General features: G+C 30.3%; 1 protein-coding gene and 1 long non-coding RNA gene across 2 annotated transcripts; one reads left to right on the top strand and one right to left on the bottom strand.

The window, feature by feature from the left end:
* Nucleotides 1-1,511: 1,511 nt before the first annotated feature.
* On the top strand, nucleotides 1,512-21,851 carry LOC130451547 (F-box only protein 33). The gene is made up of 7 exons (XM_056790634.1): nucleotides 1,512-1,709; nucleotides 4,088-4,280; nucleotides 4,544-4,780; nucleotides 4,837-5,071; nucleotides 5,172-5,447; nucleotides 5,858-6,172; nucleotides 6,357-21,851. The coding sequence occupies exons 2-7, from the start codon at nucleotides 4,090-4,092 to the stop codon at nucleotides 6,486-6,488; spliced, it is 1,386 nt and encodes a 461-aa protein (XP_056646612.1). The 5' UTR covers nucleotides 1,512-1,709; nucleotides 4,088-4,089; the 3' UTR covers nucleotides 6,489-21,851.
* On the bottom strand, nucleotides 19,268-23,095 carry LOC130451548 (uncharacterized). The gene is made up of 2 exons (XR_008910746.1): nucleotides 22,589-23,095; nucleotides 19,268-19,742 (listed from the first exon to the last, which is right to left on the bottom strand). It is a non-coding gene; the product is annotated as an uncharacterized LOC130451548 (long non-coding RNA).
* Nucleotides 23,096-24,397: the final 1,302 nt, after the last annotated feature.

Below are 24,397 nucleotides of genomic sequence, written 5' to 3'. Positions count from 1 at the left end.
ATCTTCTTTCCGTGCATCAGCTAGTAGTAAAGTAACTGCGCAATGTTAAATACCACTGACAACATGATAAGAGCACTGGATAAGGATAAGGCTGCTATATCCGCCTCGTTGGATTACTACAAAGCATTTAATGTGTTGGATCATCTTCTCTGTGCAAAGCTGCAATAACTGGGATTTGATGAAATATGTTGTAATTGTTTTGGGTCTTACTTGAAAGGAAGAAGGCAGAGGGTTTACATTGATCAGAATTCATCTGAGGCTGGCGAAATAGTATCTGGTGTGCCATAGGCTTCAATAATTGGGTCACTTTTGTTTCTCATATATGTCTTTGATTTATGTGAAGGTGTCTCTCACTGTCCCATTCAATAATATGCTGATGACATTCAGATCCTACACTACTTTGATCTTGCAGATCCAGATGCAGCAGCTACACACCAAAATAGAAATCTGTTAAGTATTCTTGAATATTCTATGCAAATAAGATTGTAGTTTTACTGTTTTGTCTCAGAGACAACAAAATTTAAAATTGAAATTAGGCAGTGAGACGTTAGTATTCAAACAATTTGCCAAGAACTCAGAACTAATTCTAGATACTTTTGCAGAAAACCTATGCTAAGATAAAACTCTTGAATATAAACATATTCTTAATTTTTAAGACGAAAAAAACCTTGTGAATTTCTGGTATTTTCTATTTTTACCTACTGTAATTTTTGTTCATTCAATGGAAAAATCGTGTGTAATTTGTACAAAACTTGTATTGTAAATTGGTTAAAAATTTAATAAGTTTATAGTTGAGATTGTATAAAGTTCTTTTGCACAGATAAGTGGTGAGAAGTGGTTAGATTATATGTTAAATCTCGCCACTCCTGTTGTGTATATTGTATACTTTTTCAATCGTATTTTGTATACCAAAGACGATTTATTATTATTATAATTCGTGAATTTTGAAAGAATTGCTATGAAATGTTGGTTTGCTTAAAACCCTACTCCACTTACGAATAATTATGTACACATATGATATAATCATACTCGATAGATCTGCACTAAGATTATATACTTCCACTCTGTATAAAATTTTGATGACAAAGTTGTGATATCGTACATTTTATGGAGTGTAGACTACACTCCATAGTACATTTAATAGAACGCAGCTACTAACTACCAACTCTTAAGATGCAATTTCATGTGGACGTTTAACGCTGGTTAAGAGCGTCGAATAATGTCACGTGGTACAATTTTGACTGGAGTGTCATCTTAAATTAACGCAGCGTCAAAACTAAACATTGTTAAGCTTATTAAATCGGGTTTAAAAAAAACCTTAACCTATATTATCAGCTGTTACTAGTATTCTAAAAATTGCAATGAAGTATAAGATACGTTTTGAAGCTTGTCAATCTTATATTTGACTTCGCATTAATTTATTTAAAATGATGCTTCAGTCGAAATGATATCACGTGATCTCGTTTGACGCTTCAAGCTGGAGTTGAGCGTCAACATGAAATAACACCTTTAGGATTCGAAGTAGGTCAGTTAGAAACGCAGATGTTTTGACAAGATAGAAATCAGCTGTGTGTTGAACTGAATTAGTACATGCGTAATTTGTTGAATACTGAATTTAGTGAAAGGAAAATCGCATAAAATAAGGTGTGAACAAAAAAATTTGATGAAGTTGTTTTAGTAGTTTAGTACAAAGAAGCGAGATATATTAGGTAAGATGCTCGCCATTACATGTCAGTATTAATTAAAATGGAAGATGATCCTTGTTTACGTTGAAAATTAATGAGAACATATTTTCCATATTATTTTTAAAATCATATTAGTTTTCATAAAAAAACTATCATTAAATGCGATTCAAATTTACGTTACTTCACCATCTGTTCGTATTTAAGATGCCAAAAAACAATGAAGAGATTTTTATATGTAATGTAAACATCGATTTTTTGTTGCTGCTACAAATGTTGAAGAAAGGTTATTTTGATTATTTTATTTTTTTATGAAATTTACAGTCTGATTTGTGACGATTAATATTTGTTTATTGTAAATATTGTTTTATTTTTGGCAAATATAATAGTTTTTTCAAGATATTTTGCAATTTCTATTATATACATAAAAAACATTATGTATATGTAACAATGAAGTGTAGATGTTTTATATAAAAATATTCCATTTGCTCTTATTTCATTTGTATTTTGGTTTTTACGCATTGGATTTATTTATATGATTGAGTTTTTTTCTTAAATTAATTTTTACTTTTTTCCTTTATATGTCAATAGGTTAGTGGAGGTAACTCTTTATGAATTAGTTGAAATCCAACAAGTACTATATATTGTGGTAAAAAACATTACTATTTCATATTTTGTCTTCTAATCATTGCAATCAAAATTTGTTTTGTCTGTCAATTATAACATTGAATTAAATTAACTGAATTCACGCTATTACAAATTGAATGTGCTGCTTATATTATGTACAATAATTAAATGAAAAAAATATTGTATTATATATCATCAGATATTATATAAGAAAAAAATATTTAAAATTATTTCATGGTTTTCTGTTGAAGAAAAAGCAACAGGTTGATGTTGTATAATGTGAATTTATTAGATGTAAATTTACCTAATAATCATAATTGGATTATTCTAAGGTCAAATATATAAAAAAATACTAGATTTGGATATAAGTATATTCATGTCAATTTTATCTTAAAAAGAGAGGGCTAGTTTCAAACTTCTACAATATTTTGCACCCATCAGTTGTGAAATCATGAGACTCTTTTTCTTTTCTTTATTAAATTACAAGGGAAATTGATGAAATTGGCCATAAAATTTCAATTGGCTGTATTTGGCGGTATTTACACAGCTCATTTGAGTTTTTAAATTTTTCATGATGCAGTACTGCACTATCAATCATTCGACAGATATTAACTGAATTTAAAAATTTTAGAACCGACTTTGGAAAAATTTATTTAGGAATTCATATTGAATATTATATCCTGTATAGTATTTTTTTAAATGCAGTAATGGATTTTCAAACTACATAAATAAACAATGAAAACTAAATGCCACAAAGTTGTCACACTTTTATTCAGTTTTTAGTGAAAAATCAAATCTTATCAAACATGGATACAAGATTCAATGATTTTAATCTCATTACATCTGATTACAATATTTGGGGATGATTGAAGGAACTATTTTACTGACAACAATTAATTGATAGAATTATAATTTTCTGTCATACTATTAGAAACGATCCCCAGAGAATCCAAAATGAAATACTTATTTTGTTGCAATTATTATATTTATTTTCTGTGTTACTGTTTTATGTTGTTTGGTTTTTGTCATTATTGAAGTTCAATACAGTTTATCACTTATTGTATTTAAAAACAAATATTATACAGGGTGCAATGTTCAATACGAATCCCTAAATTAATTTTTCTAAAGCCGGTCTTGGAATTTCTAATAGAAGTTAACACATTTTAGTAGCCACATGATATCCTATATAAGGGGCTCTACATATAGTAAAAGTACGTAAAGCTCTTCCTGACTCACCCTGTATATATACTTATAAGGATCAAGGAATAAGCGATTCTGAAATTTAAAAATAATTAGTTTTCATGAAATTTCTGTTCCCATTACATAATTTCAAGGTACATTGATATGTTGGTTGTCATAAATTGGACACAGTTTACAAATATTTGCTATCAACATACATAACTTGAATATATGACTTGAATTGATTTGCTTAGTCTATATTAATTATTATATCTAACTAAACATTCCACTGAGCAAAAACAAACTAATAAAATTCTATGTTATCGATAATTGTCTGTAGTGTAGTGTATTTATATCTTTTGTTTCCATTTCTACCTTGGTTAAATAAATGAAGGGAAATGAAATGATTCTATAATCAGTTAATTTATTATTTTCGGATCATTGAAAAGTTGTGTAATAAATTTAGATAAAATTATGTAATAAATTGTGTGTACGAAGTGTTGAAAAAAGTGTATAAAATTGGAGATTTTATTATTATTATTGGTTATAAACTATGATATTATTGATGTCATCTATATTACATTATTTTTTTTTTCCAGAAATGAATTCGACATATGGAGATTGCTCAAAACCAAAGAAGTCTAAGACTTCAGAAGAATTTGCCTTTGCTTCATATTGGGCACATTTACCGTCTCTCATCTTATGTGACATTTTTGATTTGTTAAGCAAAGAGGATAGGCGAAATGCATCTGCAGTGTGTAAGAATTGGAGACAAAATAGTTTCCATCCCAAGTAAGTGAAAAGCTTATATCAAATAATTGGATTTAGCATTAACAAAAAATTCCAACACCCTAAAAAATCTACTGAGAACTGTTGACAAGTTCCCAAACTTCAAAACTGATCTAATCACAGTGTACCTCTAATCTTTTATTCAAGATTCTTATATTCTTTGCTCATTTATTCATTTTTATCTCTCGCGTTGCTTTCATTCATTAAGATAGAGTAATATGGTTAAATTTAAATTGAGTATTATCAGAAGTAAAATATATTTTTAGGTGGTTTCATTCAGTAACCTTTAGGATCGAACAACGTAATTTAGAAAGAGCCAGATTTCAAATATACACCTTTGGTAGCATTGCGTCAGAAATCAAGATAATATTAAATTCATTGTCATATGAATGTGTTGAAGAATTTATGCATTTGTTAGAAGAAATGCAAAAAAATAATAACTTGAAAAGTTTTATTATAGAACCAACACATTGTCGACTTGAAGTGCCAGTAAAACAAAATAGGTAAGAAGATATATGTTACTATAATTTTCATGCTAAATATAATATTTTTTTTTCAGATACATTGATGAATACAAAGAAATATTGAAATTATTGAAGAATTGTTTGTCGAAACTTAGAAAATTCAGTATCGGTTGCTTAGAGAATTTTTCCTTACAACTTCAAGAATTATTGGAATCGCTTAATCCGTCTCTTGTAACCCATCTAGGTTTAGCTAGTGTTAAAGATATTCCTTTGAAACAAGAAGGTGGTTGTTTTGATTCTAAGCTAATTACCCGTTTTACAAAACTAGTAGTAAGTATACATTAAATTCAATATCTCTAGATTTAAATCTTGATACAAGAGGAATATTGACAAAAAATCATAGAGGAGTAACTTATATATTATTTTTTAGATTCTAAGTGTGGATTACGATCAAATATCCGACGATTTTCTTTCAAAATTGGATGGTGCGACGGAATTAGAACGATTAGTAATACACATTCATGCAGTCCGTAAAAATCATCCCAACACCACGAACAAAGCTTGGATCGATTTTAGCGACAAACATCCAAATTGTGAGCTCCGACTGGCATTTATACATGCTTTTAGGGATATTAGAAACATTCACGAAACTGTCATGAGGTCTGCCATGCCACTTTCTCACCTTAAAGTATTCTTCTGCGAACAAGTGAGTAATTGATAAAATAACATGATTTACCAATTTACTAATAAATTTTATGACTTTGAACAGCATTAGCAGCTACTTAGAGGTCTTGGATTATTACAATTTACAATCCAAATTATTTCGAATCTAAGAAATTTTTTCATGTAATGCATCCATCAGAATCTAGTTATTACTATACTTCAGGTGTTAAATCGGTCATTTTTAATGAATCTACCTTGAAATCATTCCAAACATTTGTTCCTTAATTGATATCATTTCAAATCACTTACTGATACTACCTAAGTAGCTTTTACATTTCCAATATTTGACTGTTTTTGTTCATTTTTTTTTGTTATTTTTCTTTTTTGTACAAAGATATTATTTTACTGAATGAAAATATTTCTATTGTTATTAAATCTGTTTTATTTTTCAAGATAAATATGCAACTTATAGAAGGTCTTACCCAATACTCGGACACATTACGTAGTGTAATTTTGGTAGATTCTTTGAGCGACAACCACAGCAGTTGGTCATTGATAAAACCATGGTATGACGATAGTCCTGATCCTTTCGTATTGACAGCTTGGTTATGCAAACGTCTGGAAGAATTGGTATTATTCGGTTACAAATATTCGCATGAAAATTTAATTGCTATTGGTAGACTACGGGGTCACACATTAAAAAGACTGGATATCGCAGAAGTAGATGTGTGTATTGATGATAAAAAAACGAGAGAACCTTTGAATTTAGTAAGTATTGTTTATCAAAAATCAATTTAGTTCAGATTAAAACAAAGCCCCTGACAAGCAGGAATTAATTTTGAAGAATTGTTAGTATTAGGAATAATAAGATATCAGATAAGATAAGGGAACCAAAAATAAAATAATAAAATACCATTTCCATTTTTTATAATTTTGTATGATTTATTTTTAGAATATCCCACATAGCAGAATTAAACCATGGAGACCTTTGAAACGGTCAGAACTACACCCAGTAGTGCGCAGTGCTACAGCAGGTGATTCTGACGAATATCTATTGCCGCTAGTCTTAGCAGACCTCAACTAGTTAAGGAGAACTTCAAACATTCGTTTTGCTCCAGCATCAATTTATATTTATTTTACATTGTTTTGGTCTTCTATTTATAAAAAGAATGCATAGTAGTTCTCACAATTACAGTGTATTTATGCGTTCGTATTGATTGGTTTAGTCAAAAGTTGAATTTTTTAGTGATTATATTTACAGACAAATATAAACTTAGAATATTGCTGTGAACGATGTAAAGATCTCGTTTATGATATTAGAACAAATTTTTAATCCAGAACTGATTCAAATAATGTTTGGGAACAATTTACATAAACTGATATATCATCGAGAAGGAGTTACATAAATTTAACTAACTGTTATGCCTAAAGTTACCACTACCTTAATTTGATTACAGCTATTTATAGATTTATTATGATTTTCCTCTAGTTTACTTTTGGATTGTTCCAACTTCTTTTTTACTAGGCTTCGCCTTTCTATTTCAGAATCTTGTTTCATAATAATTTTTTGTCTTCTTAATTATCTTTATTTTTTTATGTCGGCCTAATGTTCTTATGGTTATGTTGATTACTATGTTTACCATCGAGACGTTTGAACTAATTTTTCGTAAATTTAATATCCGACCAAAATACTTCTTCCAATGATATTTTAGTTAATTATGATGAAGAAAATATTCAAATATATGTTACGGGTCAGAAGATTTTGAAAAATTGTTCTCAAACATGTCATATAAGACTTTTTGAATGTGTCGCTAAAAAAATTAACTGCTTGACTGTTTCTTTTTGGACAAAACTGTCTGAACGAGTGAATGATTGTATAGTATTAAATAAAATTATGTTAGCTTAAGCTCAAAGAGCTGATATAAAACAATTTGCACATTCCAACAAGAATATCCCAGAGTGCAAAGTCTGACATGTTTCGTTAACAAATGAAAAATAGAGATAAGAATTTAATGGTTTAAGGATATTGATCGAATCAAACCTTGCAGGTTTTATGATGTTGAATTTGATACATTACAAAAATGTATATATGGTAGGGTTTAAGAGCACTATTTTTTTAGGGGTGTACTAGAAGTATCATTGTAAGTTTTATAGATTTTTTTCATTATTTTTACCAAATCAGACTGTATGAGCTTCAATTTTATATAAATTAACAATTTAGAGTAATAAGCAAATTCCAGATATCTTTTATTAACTACTATGACTTGTAATTGTACCAACCATGATATTAACCAATTTGCCTTATAAGTATCAAATTTAATGTACTTTGCTTCAAACTATCAGCTCTAATTATTATTTTGAACTAACCTCCAGAACTAAATTGGAATTTCTGCACTTGTTAGTGGCATACATACTATAAAGTCACAATTACATTGTTTGGTCCTTCGAGCCGGATATGTACCAAAAACCTATGGAAACTTTGAAGTACCAGAGTGTAAATATTGGTATAATTGTAATAAAAATTGTGTTCAGTACTAACTTAGGAAAATAGGTGCGACCCTATCCATTTCTTGTATAATGTAATCTTCTAGATTCGATCATGTTTCTGAAACCAGAAAATAAAAACAAAACATCTGTGATATTGAAAAATAAAAACTTAACTGAAAAGCAAACGTAACAACGATCGATATTTATACATTGAAGATTGTTGCCTGTTTAACAACTTCAAACAAAAAGTTTCGAAGATAAATAAAAAAATTGCTTTTCTTTTGACCAAAAGTTAGATTATAATGCAGCTTATTCTTATGATCCGTTTGTTGTGATGAACATTTTTCATGATGTTTGATATTGTTTAAAAATGTGTATGTGTTTAATTTATGTTATTCGTGCAGTACTACAAATAGAGTTCCTCAGATATTATTCATATTCTAGAAATAACGCATTGTGTAATATGCAGATCAAACAAAATTTTAGGAGTATTAAAAAGTAGGTATTTTTGATTAATTTTGGCACAAATAACTTAATTCTTCCTATATTATTAATTGTTTATATATAGTCCATTATAAATAGCAATTTTAAAAGTTTATGAAAAGGACTTATGTACAATTTCTAAAAGGAGGTCTGGTATTGTATATTGAAAGCTGGGGTAAAAAGTAGTCTATTTTACTAGGATATTTTTTAACCTCTGTGTTTAAAATACGTTTTAGTAGAATTTTTGAGTTTTAGTTACTGTAAAGTTGCCGGAAGCTACTTGGTATGTTATTTTGATCCTTTTCCTTATTATTTCATCTAATTTTTATATTTTAAATTTAAATAATATATAGGATAGTAAAGGATTCGAAGTCTTTGTTATAGAATTTTTAAAAGTTTTGTGTCAAAATGTTTAAGCAAAAATATAACTGAAGTTACTGCAAATTCCACATCTGCTCCCCTCTAACGTTTCCTACTACTCACTAGTTAACATCAAAAGCTATTATAAATAATTCTCAAATTAGGGATTTCACAGTATTATGATAAAAAAATATAAATAAGATTGTGTATATTGAAATATTGACCGAAGACCAATATGTTTCAAGTCAGGTTGATAAAAAATGAAGAAAATGTTATATTGCTTCTTTAATGGGAAAGAAGACAAGGCTTAAGGTCGTACTCGAAAGTTTTACAAAGGAACGCAGATACATATTTTGCTTACAAATTCAGAAAATTTTGTTTACATTAAAAGTATGCTAACATTTCTTAATAATTTATTTTTCAATGCTTATCACCAATTCTTTAAAGTAATTTGAGATGGAGAATTTAAACAAAGTTGGAATTTCTGGAATCGTTAGTCACATTCATATATAATTACACTATGTAATCCTTTGAGCTTTCTATAAGTATTTGGTTCACATCCGGCTTGAAGGACCAGATAGTGTAAATAGTATTAAAGTAGACAACAGTGTGTTCAATATGACTACTAGTATTGGTGAAATCATGATAAATAAAATGCAATGAAATTTGTTGTATTTAAGTTGGCGACAAAGTAATTTCGGTTTTGTGGTATAAAATAAAACAAAGAAAAGTTTTTGTTAAGTTATATATACTTTCAACTTCATATTTCCGCGCTCATAAAATTACTGGTCCTTATCAACAAAAAAAATAAACCAGGTGCGATTGAAAGTCATCGTCATTTGTGAAAGTTTCACCATTCAAAGAATTCTGCAAATTTCGAAATAAATGGTAATCAGATTATGCCGATCAGAGGTATATGGAGGATGTGGCCAGTCAATCTCCAATAGTGTCCCATGAGTTACCATTATCATGGTAGAACTCTAAACCTTTCTGATTTGGTGATTCTGACAGTTCTTTTTTTATTGCTTCATTATTAATTGTTGGCAGTAAACTTCAGAATTGGTTGTTTGGTTCCTTGGAAGCAGCTCAAAAAACACAACACCTTTGTAATCCCACCAAGCTGACAGCAACGCTCTCTATCAGTAAAATGCGAAAGTACTTAGTTGCCAACCTTATAGTATTGTATCGATATTGTCCACTCAAGTGCTTTAACATATTCTGTAGCACCAAAAAATCCTTCTTGACTTAAAATCTTGAAATGTGTACATAACTTTGAAGATACCATGTATTTAGTTATCAAAGTAGTTCTGAAAAAAATTATATGAATGTTAACAGCAGTTTATTTTTTTAATTGTGTGTAAGTTTATGTTTATCAAATTATAAAAATTATAAATGTCTGTATATCATTAGAATAGTTCATAATAATTTTAGTTCATAAAATCTTCAGGACAATACAACTTTAAATTAACTGGAGAAGACGAATGTGATAATTAAACGAATTAAAATTATTATTAACTATATTTTATCTAGTATTAATATCACGATCATAACTAATGAATAAAATTTATACGAAGAATCCTTAATATCAATATTTCGTTTTCGTTTAATTTTAGGTATTCTTTGTATAAAATAAGTTCTGTTTTGTTCGTTTTATAAATCCAAAGTTTATTGCTTTAATGAACATTGAAGGCTTTAAAAAAATCAAAAATATTTTTTCTATTTCTGACACGTATTCAAAACGTCACTTGAACGATATGAAACCACTACAAAACTAAAATACTTGCTTTCATATTAGTTATGCTCTATATTTAATCTTTTTATACAAATTATAAACTAGTACATTTTTTTTTGGTCGAAGGACATTGTCCATTTAGCCATTAGCTACAATATAGAAGGTATCACAAGTGAACCGAATCTAACCAACCATGCATGTTGTCTGTATCAAATTGGATGGATTAAGAGTATATGTTTTACACTTAGGGGTCGTTCAGGGTGACTAACTTAAAATAAACCACGGTTCAGATAAGAACAGCTCTCTTAGGTTCAGTAACAGAAGATCCGAAACAAGCTAGATTATAGTTTTAACTTGCACTCTCTAATGAATTTCAATAGAATATTAGACATTCACCTTATTTAATACCAGTAATCTCATTAAGTTAAATGGAGGTAAAACATGGATTTTTATTAGATTCTCTATGCCAAAAAAAACCTTGTAAAGGGGTGGAATGAGAACCTTATAATCACCCCTCCTCCTCCAAAAGTTTATATTATTTTATTCATCAGTAGACTTAATCTTTATGTATCATCAGCTATATTTATTCTAAGTAGGTTATGAATTCTTTCTTTTTCGGTTTGCCCGCTCTAAAAAAGTTCTACATGCTCCAGTCGTGTTATTCCTTATTCCCAAGTTTCCCTTTATTAATTAGTCTGACTCATCTTCTAGTTTGTCACCTCCAATATTCCAAATTTATACTTTAAAAACTTGTTTCTGTTGTTTTACTTCTTTTGGAAATCTTTTCATATGCGTCCTTATTCGTTTTTGTTACTGAATTATAATATGTACAGATAATCAATTGCAAATCACTCATACTCATCATCCTATTTGACTACAAAGTAACTTTAGATGGGTTATTACCTACTTGTTTCTCAATTTTTAATAATTTGAAAAATTTATTTTGAAAATTGTTTCTTTAAATTTATTCAAATTTAAATTCCCAAGCTACTCACAATTTTTAAATTCATTTTAAGGGTTGTATCTCCTATATGAAAGAGTACCTCTATCAACTGTAGATTTTGGATGACCTTATACATATTAACTTTCATTCTATATCTTCAAATTTTCTCAAAATATTCTACTTCTCGTTTTGATTTAGAAAATTAAAACTGCCAATTTAATATTTGGACAATCCAATTTCTTTTCAAAATAACTTGTTATCGTTTTGTATCCAATCAGGAAACATATTTTTGAATATTTCTTTATTATAAATTAATTAATTTTCATGATATTTTATCATTTTTTCTTCTTTTCCAAATATATAAAACTACAGAGAATTCAATCAACTTCTATTTTCAAGGTTAGTTTTCATAATATTTTATCGATTCTTCTTTTTTTTCAAATATATAAAACTACAGGGCTTTCAATCAATTTCTATTTTTAAGGTTAGTTTTCAAACCATTTCAACGATTCTTCTTTGTTTTTCAAATATATGAATCTACAGATAATTCAATCAACTTCTATTTTTAAGGCTAGTTTTCATAATATTTTACAGATTTTTCATCTTTTTCAAATGTATGAAACTACAGGGCACTCAATCAACTCATATTTTGAAGCTTAGTTTTCAAACCATTTTTTCGATTCTTCTTTTACAAATATATAAAACTACAGAGCAACTGATGTAATTACTGTACTTGTACTTCCAATCACTTCAACTATTTGTTAATAATTTTGAATATATCATCTAAACTTTCAAATATTTTGAAAAAAATGTGGGATTATATGAATTCTAGTGGCGAATATGCTTGAAATAATTTTGTGTCTCAATAGAAAAAATCTGAATCAAATGGTGTGAGAATCTTTACAACATCAAGTACCTGAATAACAAGTGATTATAGCAAAACTTAATCTGCTATTGTAATTCATAAACTAGTCCAAGATATTAGTATTATAACGAAAGAATTAAAAGAAATCTTCATATGTATGAAATGTGTGTGTCAAAAATAAATATAATACATTCTTCGTACAATATAAACCTGTTAGTATGAATCTTGTCTCTTTCGATAGATATTTTTTAACAAGATTTATATATACAAATTTTCAGTATCTACTTGGAACTTGTAGGTATTTAGCCTTTTTATACTCACTATTACACTGTCTGGTTCTTCATATCCGGCTCGAAGGACCAGATAATGTAATTGTGTTCTGTAGTGAGGTAGTTTTCGCATAATATTGATGTTCCAAATAATACCTAAATGGAAATTTGTACGAAGAACGACATGAGAGAATGTTGACAACAATGTGTGTAACTCCATCCACTTTCAATATAAAACTATTCCAAAAAATATTATATAGTAAAAATGGAGTTTTAAGATATGTCTGTGATGAAAAATATACTCATTGTTAACAGCGTACATATGTTTCAACACGCTGAAAATTACAATGTAGGTTTAAAATTACAAAGATCCATTTTATCCAATTATCATAAGATAGTATCTGTTAGCCCAGTATGAATTGGTAGTACTTATCACTAACACACTAACAAATCCTCTTGGAAATGGTAATACAGTTTTATATCGTTAATTATAGTTTTCCATCATTGTTTTTTCTTTGCTATATTCTTATGAAATTTTGATACTGTTAAATCATCTAATTGATTTAAATTTGGAATCTTTTTACTCCTCAATTTTTTTGTTAAATAAATCAACTAACTGTCTAATGGTACTAAAACAATTTTATTAATAAACTTTGAAGGGATCCCTTGTTTTTTCCTCACCTGCTCTGTTCATTTCGTGTTGACACGATCAAAAACCTTTTCAAAGTCCACAAACATCACATGCAGGTTCATTCTGTATTCATAGATTTTTTTATTCGAAACTGAATGGTACTAAAACAATTTCTGCGCTTACAAGTCTAACAGGTATTTATCTTTTCTTTTTTCTATGGAATATAATTACAAAGTGACTGTTGCAAATAGTTTTCTTTTCCGAAAAAGACAATAAAAAAAGTGGAAATATATCCATGTTTTGTTATAAATTTTTGTCGAAAATAAAGGAATCAGGTCCAAAAGAAGTTTGGCAGCATATTAATTTCATATGAGCTGATTGTATATCTGGTTACTTTTAAATATAAAATATTTATTTAATATTTGTGTTGTCTGTTAAACATATACCGGATGGCCATTACCAGATACTGCCTTAAACATTTTGATATAAATATTTATTTTCACTTATGAATTGATATCATTGAATTAATTTTACGTTTTTATAATGTTGATGCAGTTTTCATTAGGCCATCCTGCATTATTTGTGTTGATACCGTTTAGAAATGTGCTTAAGTTTAATAATATAGATTTTTTCAACTTTTAATGTCTTCTTTTCTGAATATATCGATCAAAATTTATGTTTGAAGACAGTGGCGGCGCTAGACCACGCGTGAACGTCGGCGAAATTAGGTTCGTGAGCCCCTCTTTTTTTCCCAACAAAGAAAATGTTAAACTACATAAGCCGAATTATAATTAAACTACTATTTTATGACTGTTCACATTATGATAAAAATTCCACAAATAGAAATTAAAATAGACGAACTTTTCGGCTTTTGGTCACACTGAACTTTTTCAGGATTCATAGCTAATTCTAGCCGCAATTTCAGTTTCAATTAATAGAACTGCTAACGCAGATAGTCTCTCTTGATTCATTGTGTTTCTCAAGTAGGTCTTAATCAATTTTAACTTCGAGAAGCTCCTCTCAGCGGAAGCTGTACTGACATGAACTGTGAGCATGATTTTAATTTGGATATATTTCTTCCAAATTATTTTCTAAAATGTACTGAATGAGTCTAGTGAATTTGTTTTTGAAAATTTGAGTTCTTAATAGTTTGAAAGGCTGTATGTTGTTGTTTGTATCCTTCCCGAATATAGTATTGTACCTAAATCATTACAATACTTGAGAAAGTCTTCTTTTGATATACAGTTTAAATAACTGATATAAATGAAACGAAATGATTAAAAAGATTCATTGCGTGCTTTGAATCAACATTCAGTGTGTTAACTATGTACTGCATATCACAAGATTGAATAGGTTCATCAATATGTTCATAATCGAACATTCGTGTTTTCCTAGTTGTGCTTTTTTCTTTAAATTAAGACTCAATTTCGATAATACTTTTCTCTACAAATAATCGAGCTTGTGCAACACCATTGGCAAATCCTGTATTACGGAATTCTTGAATCCAGTAGCAAAATGACGATAATCAACTCAGAGACTGAAGATAGTTTACCTTTAGTCTCTGAAGACGATAACTTGGTTATCGAAACTAGACTGCGGTGGCCGACGCCTAGCGCCGCCACTGTTTGAAGAGTCGATTAAAACTTTTGTTATTGTATCATAAGGAAACCAATGAAGATATAGTAAATGAGGAAGTACTGATCAAAAGTTTTGTCGCTGTTGTGGAGAACTATGGATTTTAAAGATTCTGGTGCCAAAAAAAACTGATAGTTCTTGTCTTATACTTGAATCTCATCAGGATTATCGGATTGTCCAAAATTAAATTATTCAAAATCTAGTAAAAGATAATTATATGGAATGTTTTACATAATACTCAGAGATATTTAATTACTGGATTATGTTTTCAAAAAATTGACCGAACCGAAGAGTATTCATTGATTATCTCGTCTTTAGGAAACGGTTATTTTCCAGTGTATTGAAAATGTGTAAAATTTTTATCCACTATAGCATTATATTAGTTCTATCCACCATACAAGATACCACTTCAATTCAACCACTAGCGGAACATTGAAAAATCTAGAATTGATGACATTTTACTTATTTATTATTAACATTCTTTGTTCTATCACTTCGTTTCCATTAATAAATGAATGTAAAAAAGGTTTAGTACCAGACGAACCTAGGTTTTATCTTGTTAGCTGATTAGATATACCATTATTACCATACAGTGGAACTTCTCTATCCAGCTTGTCATTTAAGGAGGTGGCAGATGTACAGATTTGCCACCTCTACTGACTTCTGAAATTCGATACTTTAGTTCATAACTAAAGATATCATTTAGTATACTGCGTATGGCTTTATATTCAAATTTTATGTAATTAGTTTTATTTCTGTAAAAATTTCAAATCTTTTCTCCGTGTGAACAATAAAAAATTTGCCTACAGGCTACTCAGCCTGCTCCTAAATTCATCACTGGTGACAGTGTAAAAAATACATCATGTTTTGTTAAAAAATTTTGCAATTCTGTTTTTAATTAACGTGAATATAACTTGGGTTTTGATACATTTTATTCATTTAAAAAAATTAATTGAGAATAAAATGATATTTAAAACACTTATACTGTGTAAGTAGCTTATTTTCTTATTTTAAGGGGTATTTTGACGCGATTGCTAATCCAAGCTTATTTTTCTATATGCAGATTACTCTTTTTACTCATGAACCGCCCCTTAAATTATCATAATTAATTCAATAGTTGCTTTCCAATTACATAATTTGAGCACCAAATCGAGCACATGTGCGCACCCATGTTCCAAATTGTCGTTTTTAAGATGTGTGCGTCGAGCATAGTTGCGTTTTCCCCTTGTCCCTAAAACACCAGATAAATGTTTGAGCCCTACGAGCTTTAAAATTGTGCTTTAATCCCAAATTTTACAATTGATGGGCATACATTACAAATTCATTTCGGTTTATTAAGATTTACATTTGTGTTTGTTTAGAACAAAATTTTCTCATATTGGCTTCAGAGGCAAATTGGAAATATGAATTATTTCTTAATTTAGAAGACTAGAAGACAATTAATCATGTATTTCGGATACAGAAAGAAATAAACAAATAATTTGTGACTTATTTTCAAATTTGACACTTGACACAAGTGAGGGTGTGTTCCAATTGATTCTTGTGTGCTAAGCTCATAAGCGCCGAGCCCATGGATATCGTGCACAAAGTGCTAAATAAATTGGAAAGCAACTAATTGTCTAAAAAATTGTAGTAGCAGTGGCGTAGTAAATATTCGTTTCCTTTCATCAAATATTTTAATTATTAGTTTACAGTATTTTCTGCAACTATCATTTGATGAAAACTAGTTTTTATTTTTTTTTTTGTTAATAAGTAGTATTTAATTAATAATTATCATTTATTATAAAAAAATAGATTAATGTAAAACCTTTCTTTGTTTATGTATAAATTTTTTATCATAAATTTTATTTGGAGGGCTGATTCTGTTCAGGCGGATGGGAAGTTAATGTTCCAAAATTAAATTTGACATTTTCTTTACTACCCTCTACCATCGTAGTGGATTACCAACTACTGTATCTTTTTATACGGTGAGATTACTACCTCAATCCACCAATAAGGCTGCAGATCTATGAAAACATGTCCAGTATATAAATTGAGATCTGGCAAATTGTTTGTCCATGTTTCCAAATTTCTTTATTCTATTGGCTTGAAAATCAGTATCGTAATTAAGTTCATACACAAAAAATACTCGATTCAAGTATCTAATGTACATTGTACAATAAATTGAACGTCCATATAAATTGCAAGTGTGCTTAATTTTGTTAAATCCACTAAAAGTACTTAAGCTGCTTCGAAATTATCGCATATTCTTCACTACTCTTTAGAAATACTCTTTTCACTAACATTAAACAATTAAAATTGAACAGTTAGTCGATATTGGCTCTATTTCGATCCCATTCAACCAAATGGGTCTCAAATGTTTATTGCCTTCCCATGGCGTTGAAAGTAAAATGAACAATATAAAAATTCGTCGACTGTTATTAACTAAAATACGCGAATACTAATTTAATTAAGGTACGAACTCGTGCAGTTCAAACAACAAATTTGGTCACGTGACGAGCTTGATCGCTTGAAGAAAAACGAGTTAAAACTCCACAATCGATATATATCCATAATATAAACAAGTTATGTGAGGTTAAGTTATTTATTGTTCAGACCTATAATTGCAATTAAGAATTACTGAGTTATTATTTGGTAGAAGTAGTTAGTAAATAACTACTGAACTTTATATTAATATAATATGTTTTTGAGGGTAAAAGATATATTATCAAATCATGTTAATTCAGTTAACTTGTGTTACTGTTTATCGGAGATATTAGGAATGTAGTATCGGTATCGATTTATCGATATTTATATTTTTAAAACTGTACTGTTTGTCGCCTCGATGTCCGTTGCTGTTACTACAATTTGTTGCAGTAACCTATTTGATTACTCGAAATAAAGGGCTGCATGGGAACGTACCATTAGAAGTTACTATACATACATACATTTTTTTATTAAGAATCGATTGGATTATGAAATTACGTCGCTTTGTCAATATTAATATTAATAACCGTTTTAATATTACGTTTTATGGATATTTGTATATAGTAGTTGTTAAAGATTTGAAAACAATATCAGTTAGAAATGGAGTTTATTTTCTAAATTTATCAACAACTCTTAATGCAAAATAGAAAAGTTCTGGAAACAAAAATTTTCAAAAGTGCTTTAATAGATAATTTCTGTTTATAATGAAACTGAGTAAGTTTGGAATGACAATTCAGAAAAATATCATAGGACTTTTAACTTGAATGGAATTTCTGGTAGCGTTTTTGGCATTCATACTGCACACACTGTTTAAGCGGGGATCGTACTAGTCAATCTCGCTAAAGTAGCCCGATTAATTAATAACGAAAATAAATTCGTTCATATGCTTCATGTTTGCTGAACATATCAAGCAGCCATTTCAGTTTCAATACTTTCATGCCACAAAATGAAAACCGTTGCTCATTTCATTTTTGTAGTTTGTATTATCTTTTTGATTTTGTTTTTTAAATCAGTAGCGTCATCCTCGGTATTTCCATATAATTGCAAAGTTGAAATAGCTATTGTCTCGTTTAAACTTATTGCTAACATTCCATAGACACTATTATTTTTCTATAATTATTGTCTAAAAATACCTGTATGAGTTCATTTCGCCAACGAAAAACCATTTTGAACTGAATAAACAAAACTAAAATAGGGCATCAGTTTGGATTCATTTGAACAATAATAGACTCTGCTTTTACTGAACGTATCAAACTGATGATCATTTTTAATGAACAGGTTTTCTCTCACATTCATTATTCATTCAGAATCACCGAATCAGTCAGACTGATTCAGCGAGGCTGACTAGTGAGAACCCCACTTCACATTATACTAACCAACATAGTACTACAGTCGACCAGTGGTTATCTGAAAAATGTTTTGCAAGACTATATAGGATTATCACATTGATAGAAATATAGAGTAGGTGCTGTAAAAGCCCTCTGTAGACCGGAATATACTGGAAAAACTGGTCTAGTAATATGAAAAACATGTACAAGTGTACCTTTATGTTATAAACATGTTGTATTATCTTGAATTGACTGTATTACACTTTTTGACATCTATTTTGATAGCCAAGTTATCATAAGTGGCAGTAATCGGTGTGTTCATATTAAAATGAATCATGCAGTTCAAAAACAGCACCAAATTTATTATTCTAGCTAACATCTTGTTAAAAATGAACATTTTGTATATATTTTTTAATTTTATCACTGATATTGTATTCAAAATCTTTAATATTACCAGAAAGTACAGTTTTGAACACATTTCATTCAATTGTTAAAAAATTTCTTGTCTGGTCAATTACTGACAATCAAATAATTTGTTTTTTTTAATGAGTCTAAAAATAGGGATTCTACATAATTATAATATAATATTGATTTTTTTAATAATAAACAAAATTTAGTTAATAGAAGAGATACCTCCGATAGATTCTTAAATAAAAAACAAAAATATACAAAAAAGATTTTATTACCGAATGTAATATATAATAATAATTATTTCTCCACATAATCTGTGAACAAGTTTTCCAATGAATACAAGGGAGTGATAACAGTTTCATTCAGCTCCATGTCAGTTTAAAAGCGCTGCCCCCCAGCCACTCAAGCTCAAGGACAAGATGGATTATTCTGTACTAGATTGGAATGATATGGTTGGTATTCAAAAATATCCCATCAAAATGTGCCGAAGGAGACGTTGTTTCACAAATTTTGGTTAGCTCTGTGTAAACATCGCTTTTTCACAAAACAAATCTGAATAAACGCCAAAAGTAACATACCTTTTTATTTCCAAAAGCCAGTTGTTTATCATTCATTTAAATTTCTTGAGTCTCTTTGGATAATGTGTCATATTGGAATCATGTTTCATCACAATGGATTTGAAAGAGAACGAGCGCAACTGTTCAGTAACGATGGATAACGGTGAACATCTGAAAATTTCATCAATAATTCACTTACGATAAACCGATTTTCCTTGCTTGGATAACTCGTTTCTAACAACTAACTTGTGTCCTTGATGAACAAACATGCTTATGTTACTGCAAATCAATTCTATATGGACAGTTTCTATAAGTGGAAGCTGTTCCGACTAAGGAAGACAGAATGGCAATGATTTCTCTATCCTCCGAGGTTCCAGCTCGGTTCTGGCGCATGCTTGAGAATGCGCATTATATATAAAGTGTCTCGAACGAGATAGAAAATGCATATTTCAGTAACTATGGAAGGTGGAGGTAAGGAGCACCATCTCATATGGGGGCTTAGCTTAAAAACTGTCCGCTTGTAGACGGTAAATTATAAATTAAAATTTAACATATGAACTTAGTTATTTTAGATAGAGTGAAGTATTCAGTGTTAGAAAATTCAATATTTCAAATGACTAGATAATTAAATATTGGTATACAATATCTAAACTATTCACGTAGTCCAAAATAATTTTGTAAATATAACCTAGAAATCATACTGTGAGATAATGCCGAATGTTAATTAATTATTGTGAATTTGTAAGAATTTTTCAAGTAATTATAAAGTCAATTGCTACAAAACTTTACTACGCAATAGAATCATCAAATTTGCTCAGTGAAAAGTTGTCCGAGTGGAAGTAAAATGAAAAGTAACTCAAGTAGTACGCCGAAGTCATTATCGTTCTTTAAAATCGTGCTATAGTTTGACCTCACTAACGTAAAGAATTTGATGGATACTTTCTATAGCACAGAGATGGTTCTCATTATCTCTACCCTCCATAGCAGTAATGTAGGGACGTTTGTTTACATATGTGTGTGATAGAGCGTGTTGAGGGGGAGATGCGCAGTCGCAAACTACGTATCAACAATTTGCCGCATTCATGCTCATCATACTGGTCCATCGGATATTGAAAGGGAAATGCTTGGAATTTCATTTAGAATCTTTTTTGAATATTTTGTTTTGTTGAAGGTTTCCTGTACTTTCTTTGATGTAGTATTATTATTAAAGTGAAATTTTCAATTTTATCACTCAAAAAATAGTATTTTAATACTTCACAAACATATTTTGAATCACAAATTGTATATTTTAGAATTGATTACACAATTAGATAAGATCGATAGCAATCCTTAATTGTTATTATTAAACTTGAAATTTATTTCCAATTATTGTTTTTTTTTCTTCTAAAAACTTCAGACAGTCACTAAGTTTTCACTAAATCAAAAAACTATTTTGTAATCGCAAACACATCTAAATAATAGACTTTCGTGTTAAAGTTTTCAGAGGCGTAGCGTAGAATAATCAGACATGGGTGAAAGTGGCATCAACGCGTTTTTAGCTAGTCACTACTAACAAATCTCTTTTATTTTTCGGCCGTAAAAGTAATCATATGGTAGAGTCTAAATGGGTCTTGCGTGGGCTCACACCTATCTACGCCATTTTAAATTCCTTATGTCTCATACTTCTTGTAGTAATTAATTTGCTAAAATTATAATTGGACCAAAAAGTTTTTGTTTGCTGAAACTTTAGTAAACAATTGCAGCTTGTTTTTTGAAAACCACCTGTTTAAAAATTTCCATGTTATAATTGTTGATATATTCAATTCACATTTTTAGATAAACTAGCAATTGAACATGTATAATTAAATAATCGATGTTTGTAATGTTGAAAAAAAATTTGTTATTATTGATGGAAACGAAATTTTGTTAATTTAAATAAAATTTTAGAGCACCCAAAATAGATTTTTATTGCTCTCCGTACCTATCAAAGAGATGAGCGTTTGTGAATAATTTTTAGGTTAATGTCACATTTGACCTTAGATTAGGGAACGGACTCTTTTTACTAGTCCAGTGTTTACTGGGAATCACTACATATTATAAAACAAAAGATTGGTTAGCGGGTCAATTTCGAATATATCCCGAATCCTTTGGTAACCAATTTAGGATCACTGTAATGCACGTGCTTCATTACGAACCCATTCATGAAGTTGAGGTTTGTCCTTGGTAGCTGCGATGGCAGAACTAGTTCGAGAAGTGTACACTAAAGCGTTCTTTGTAGCAGAACCAGCGCTAGTGTCGCTGTTCTTAGTAGCAGTGCAAGAGAACTGGTTCACCCAAATCACTGTACTGCTTGCACTGGGTCTAGAGTTAGTTCAGCTAGTGCAATGCAAGACAGTGTCATAAGTGTAATCTGGAAACGGCGACACTACATCTTCGTCATCGGACGAATGTAAAATGTCAAAAAGTACTAAATCGTTTTCCATTATTGTTAATACTACAAGGCCTGAATCACATCAAATAAACTCAAATACAACAATTAACAAATGCTCCATTGCTCTCTGAACTATAATGTTCTTTGTATCCGATCGAACTAATTCTATACACTCATGAACTGGCCTATACTGGTCCAGTGCAGCTACCAAGAGCAAATCTTTCATTTACAGCTAAAGTAATCAGTGAATCGGTGCGACCCGCCAACACCGAACTGTTACTAAAAATTCAGAACTGGACGATTCGAGAACGAACATGTTTTAAGTACGCATGCGAACAGTCCTCAATCTGATTCGGAATCAGACCCGCGAACAAAGCTTCTTTAGCTGAGTCTGTTTGGTTACAATAAAGTCAAAACTTTTTTAAAAAATTTACATCCGGTTTTCATCAATATATGAAGTGTTTCTTGATAGTGGTTTAGATATTTATATTATTAAAGTTATATCTAAAATAGAAATTTTAGAAAAAGTTATACAAAAAATTCTGCAATGGCGTATACATTGACTTTTTAAAAAGTTGTTCATCAGAATGCAAAATTTTTTACTTACGTTTCTATGGGATGGTTGGTTGAGGGTAAAAAGACGAAGCGGATTCTACATTCTCATATGCCCAAAACTGTACTATTGAACATAGTTGCAGATCACGACTAGTTTTAATTAGAGGTAATATGGCAGCTCCACGCTACATTCAGGAAGTAGTGGGGCTATATGTCATTCCATTACGTCCACACCATGCGATACAACATTTGTTTAGCCAAACCACATCTCCCAAAACCCTATAACTATACACTAACTTTTTTGGCTTATTGGAAAGCAATCTCTGTGGAATTAATTTTTTCAGAGCAACTGGTTTCGATAGAGGGGATTGCGAAATATGTAAGCCTTGCTTGTACCATATTATACTAACCTAACCTAACCAAAAGTTTGTTCCCTCTCGCCGGTATTTTATCGATTTTCCTTATTTCACCTTCTTCGTTTAGTCACTATCACTCCCAGATATCTCTAAAGGCCAATTTATTCAAAATTTTTAGGCATATTTAGGTTGTTACCATTTAATTGAAGATAAAAATGAGACAACTCACATTGTGAGATGTGGGAAAAGTTCTCAAAGGATTGGACATTAATAAAGCCACTGGCTCCAACAGAATACCATCAAAAGTATTGAAGAAATGCGCAGCTGAACTAATGAGCCTACCATGCAAACTCTTTTCTCTATCATAAAAAAGGGTAATTTGGAAAATTGCTCGAGTTCAATCCATACTTAGGAAAAAAACTGTTCCCAAAAACAACCGTCCCATTGATTTATTATCATCAATGCCAAGGTCATGGAGAAAGTTTGTAACCAGCAAATCTTGAATTTGTTAACATCTTCAACGACCATCAATACGGCTTTCATAAAAAATTCCGTGCAATCGCACTCGACATATCTAAGGATTTTGACAGATTGGCATTACAAACTTCTAAATAAATTAACATCGTATGGTTTGTCCTCCTCACTTATCGACTGGATTAGTAGCTTTCTCAAATACCGATCCATCCAGGTCGCCATCGATGGACGTACCTGAGAAAGGTTTGAGGTCAACGCTGGTGTGCTCCTGTAGATCAACGATCTACTAGACAAAACTGGAAGCACGTTCTACAACCTCGTCGCCGATAACACATTGGCGTCATCGTTCAATACTCGTCTAATACCTAAATCCGTAGGTAGCAACAGATCACAAGCAATACCTATTTTCAACACATTCTGGAGTGGGGTGGAAGCAATCTGAAGACTGCCTTTTTGATCATGTCTGGACAAAAAATATCACCGGATCCGCAAAATCGTCTTTTTGGTATTGAGGTTGGGAGCAATATGTCCTGGCATAGTCACATGGCCGAATTAGCTAAGGCAGCTTAACAAAAATTTGGGGCTTGGCTCCCAAGCATACCCTGAAGATGCTCGATTCTTGGACAGCTTAGAGCATAGGAGAAAAGTCGCGGACCTGAATCTGTTCTACAAATACTACCACGGTAGATGCTCTTCCGAGCTGTCCAACATAATTCCACTTAGAGCAGTATTTGCAAGACCTACTAGACAGGCGTACGTGGCTCATGAACTCCGATTCGGCTGCAGACATCCAGAACGTAAACCTGTGAAATCAGCTACCAAGGCACGTCTTTCCTGAACACTACAAGCTACAGAAATTCAATATCAATATCCACAAGCGTCTCCACACGGCAGGCATGTGATTCATTAGCCAGACCAATCGCAATGTGGTGTTTCTTCTCATTTTTGATTAATTTTCTTCACAACTATTATCTGATAATAATACCAGAAGAATCGTATCTTCTGTAAAAAATAATATAAGGGAGTTGCAA

This window comes from Diorhabda sublineata, chromosome X (genome assembly GCF_026230105.1).
Source record: "Diorhabda sublineata isolate icDioSubl1.1 chromosome X, icDioSubl1.1, whole genome shotgun sequence".
In the NCBI taxonomy this organism is placed as follows: Eukaryota; Metazoa; Arthropoda; class Insecta; order Coleoptera; family Chrysomelidae; genus Diorhabda; species Diorhabda sublineata.
This window is presented reverse-complemented; position numbering and strand designations above follow the sequence as displayed.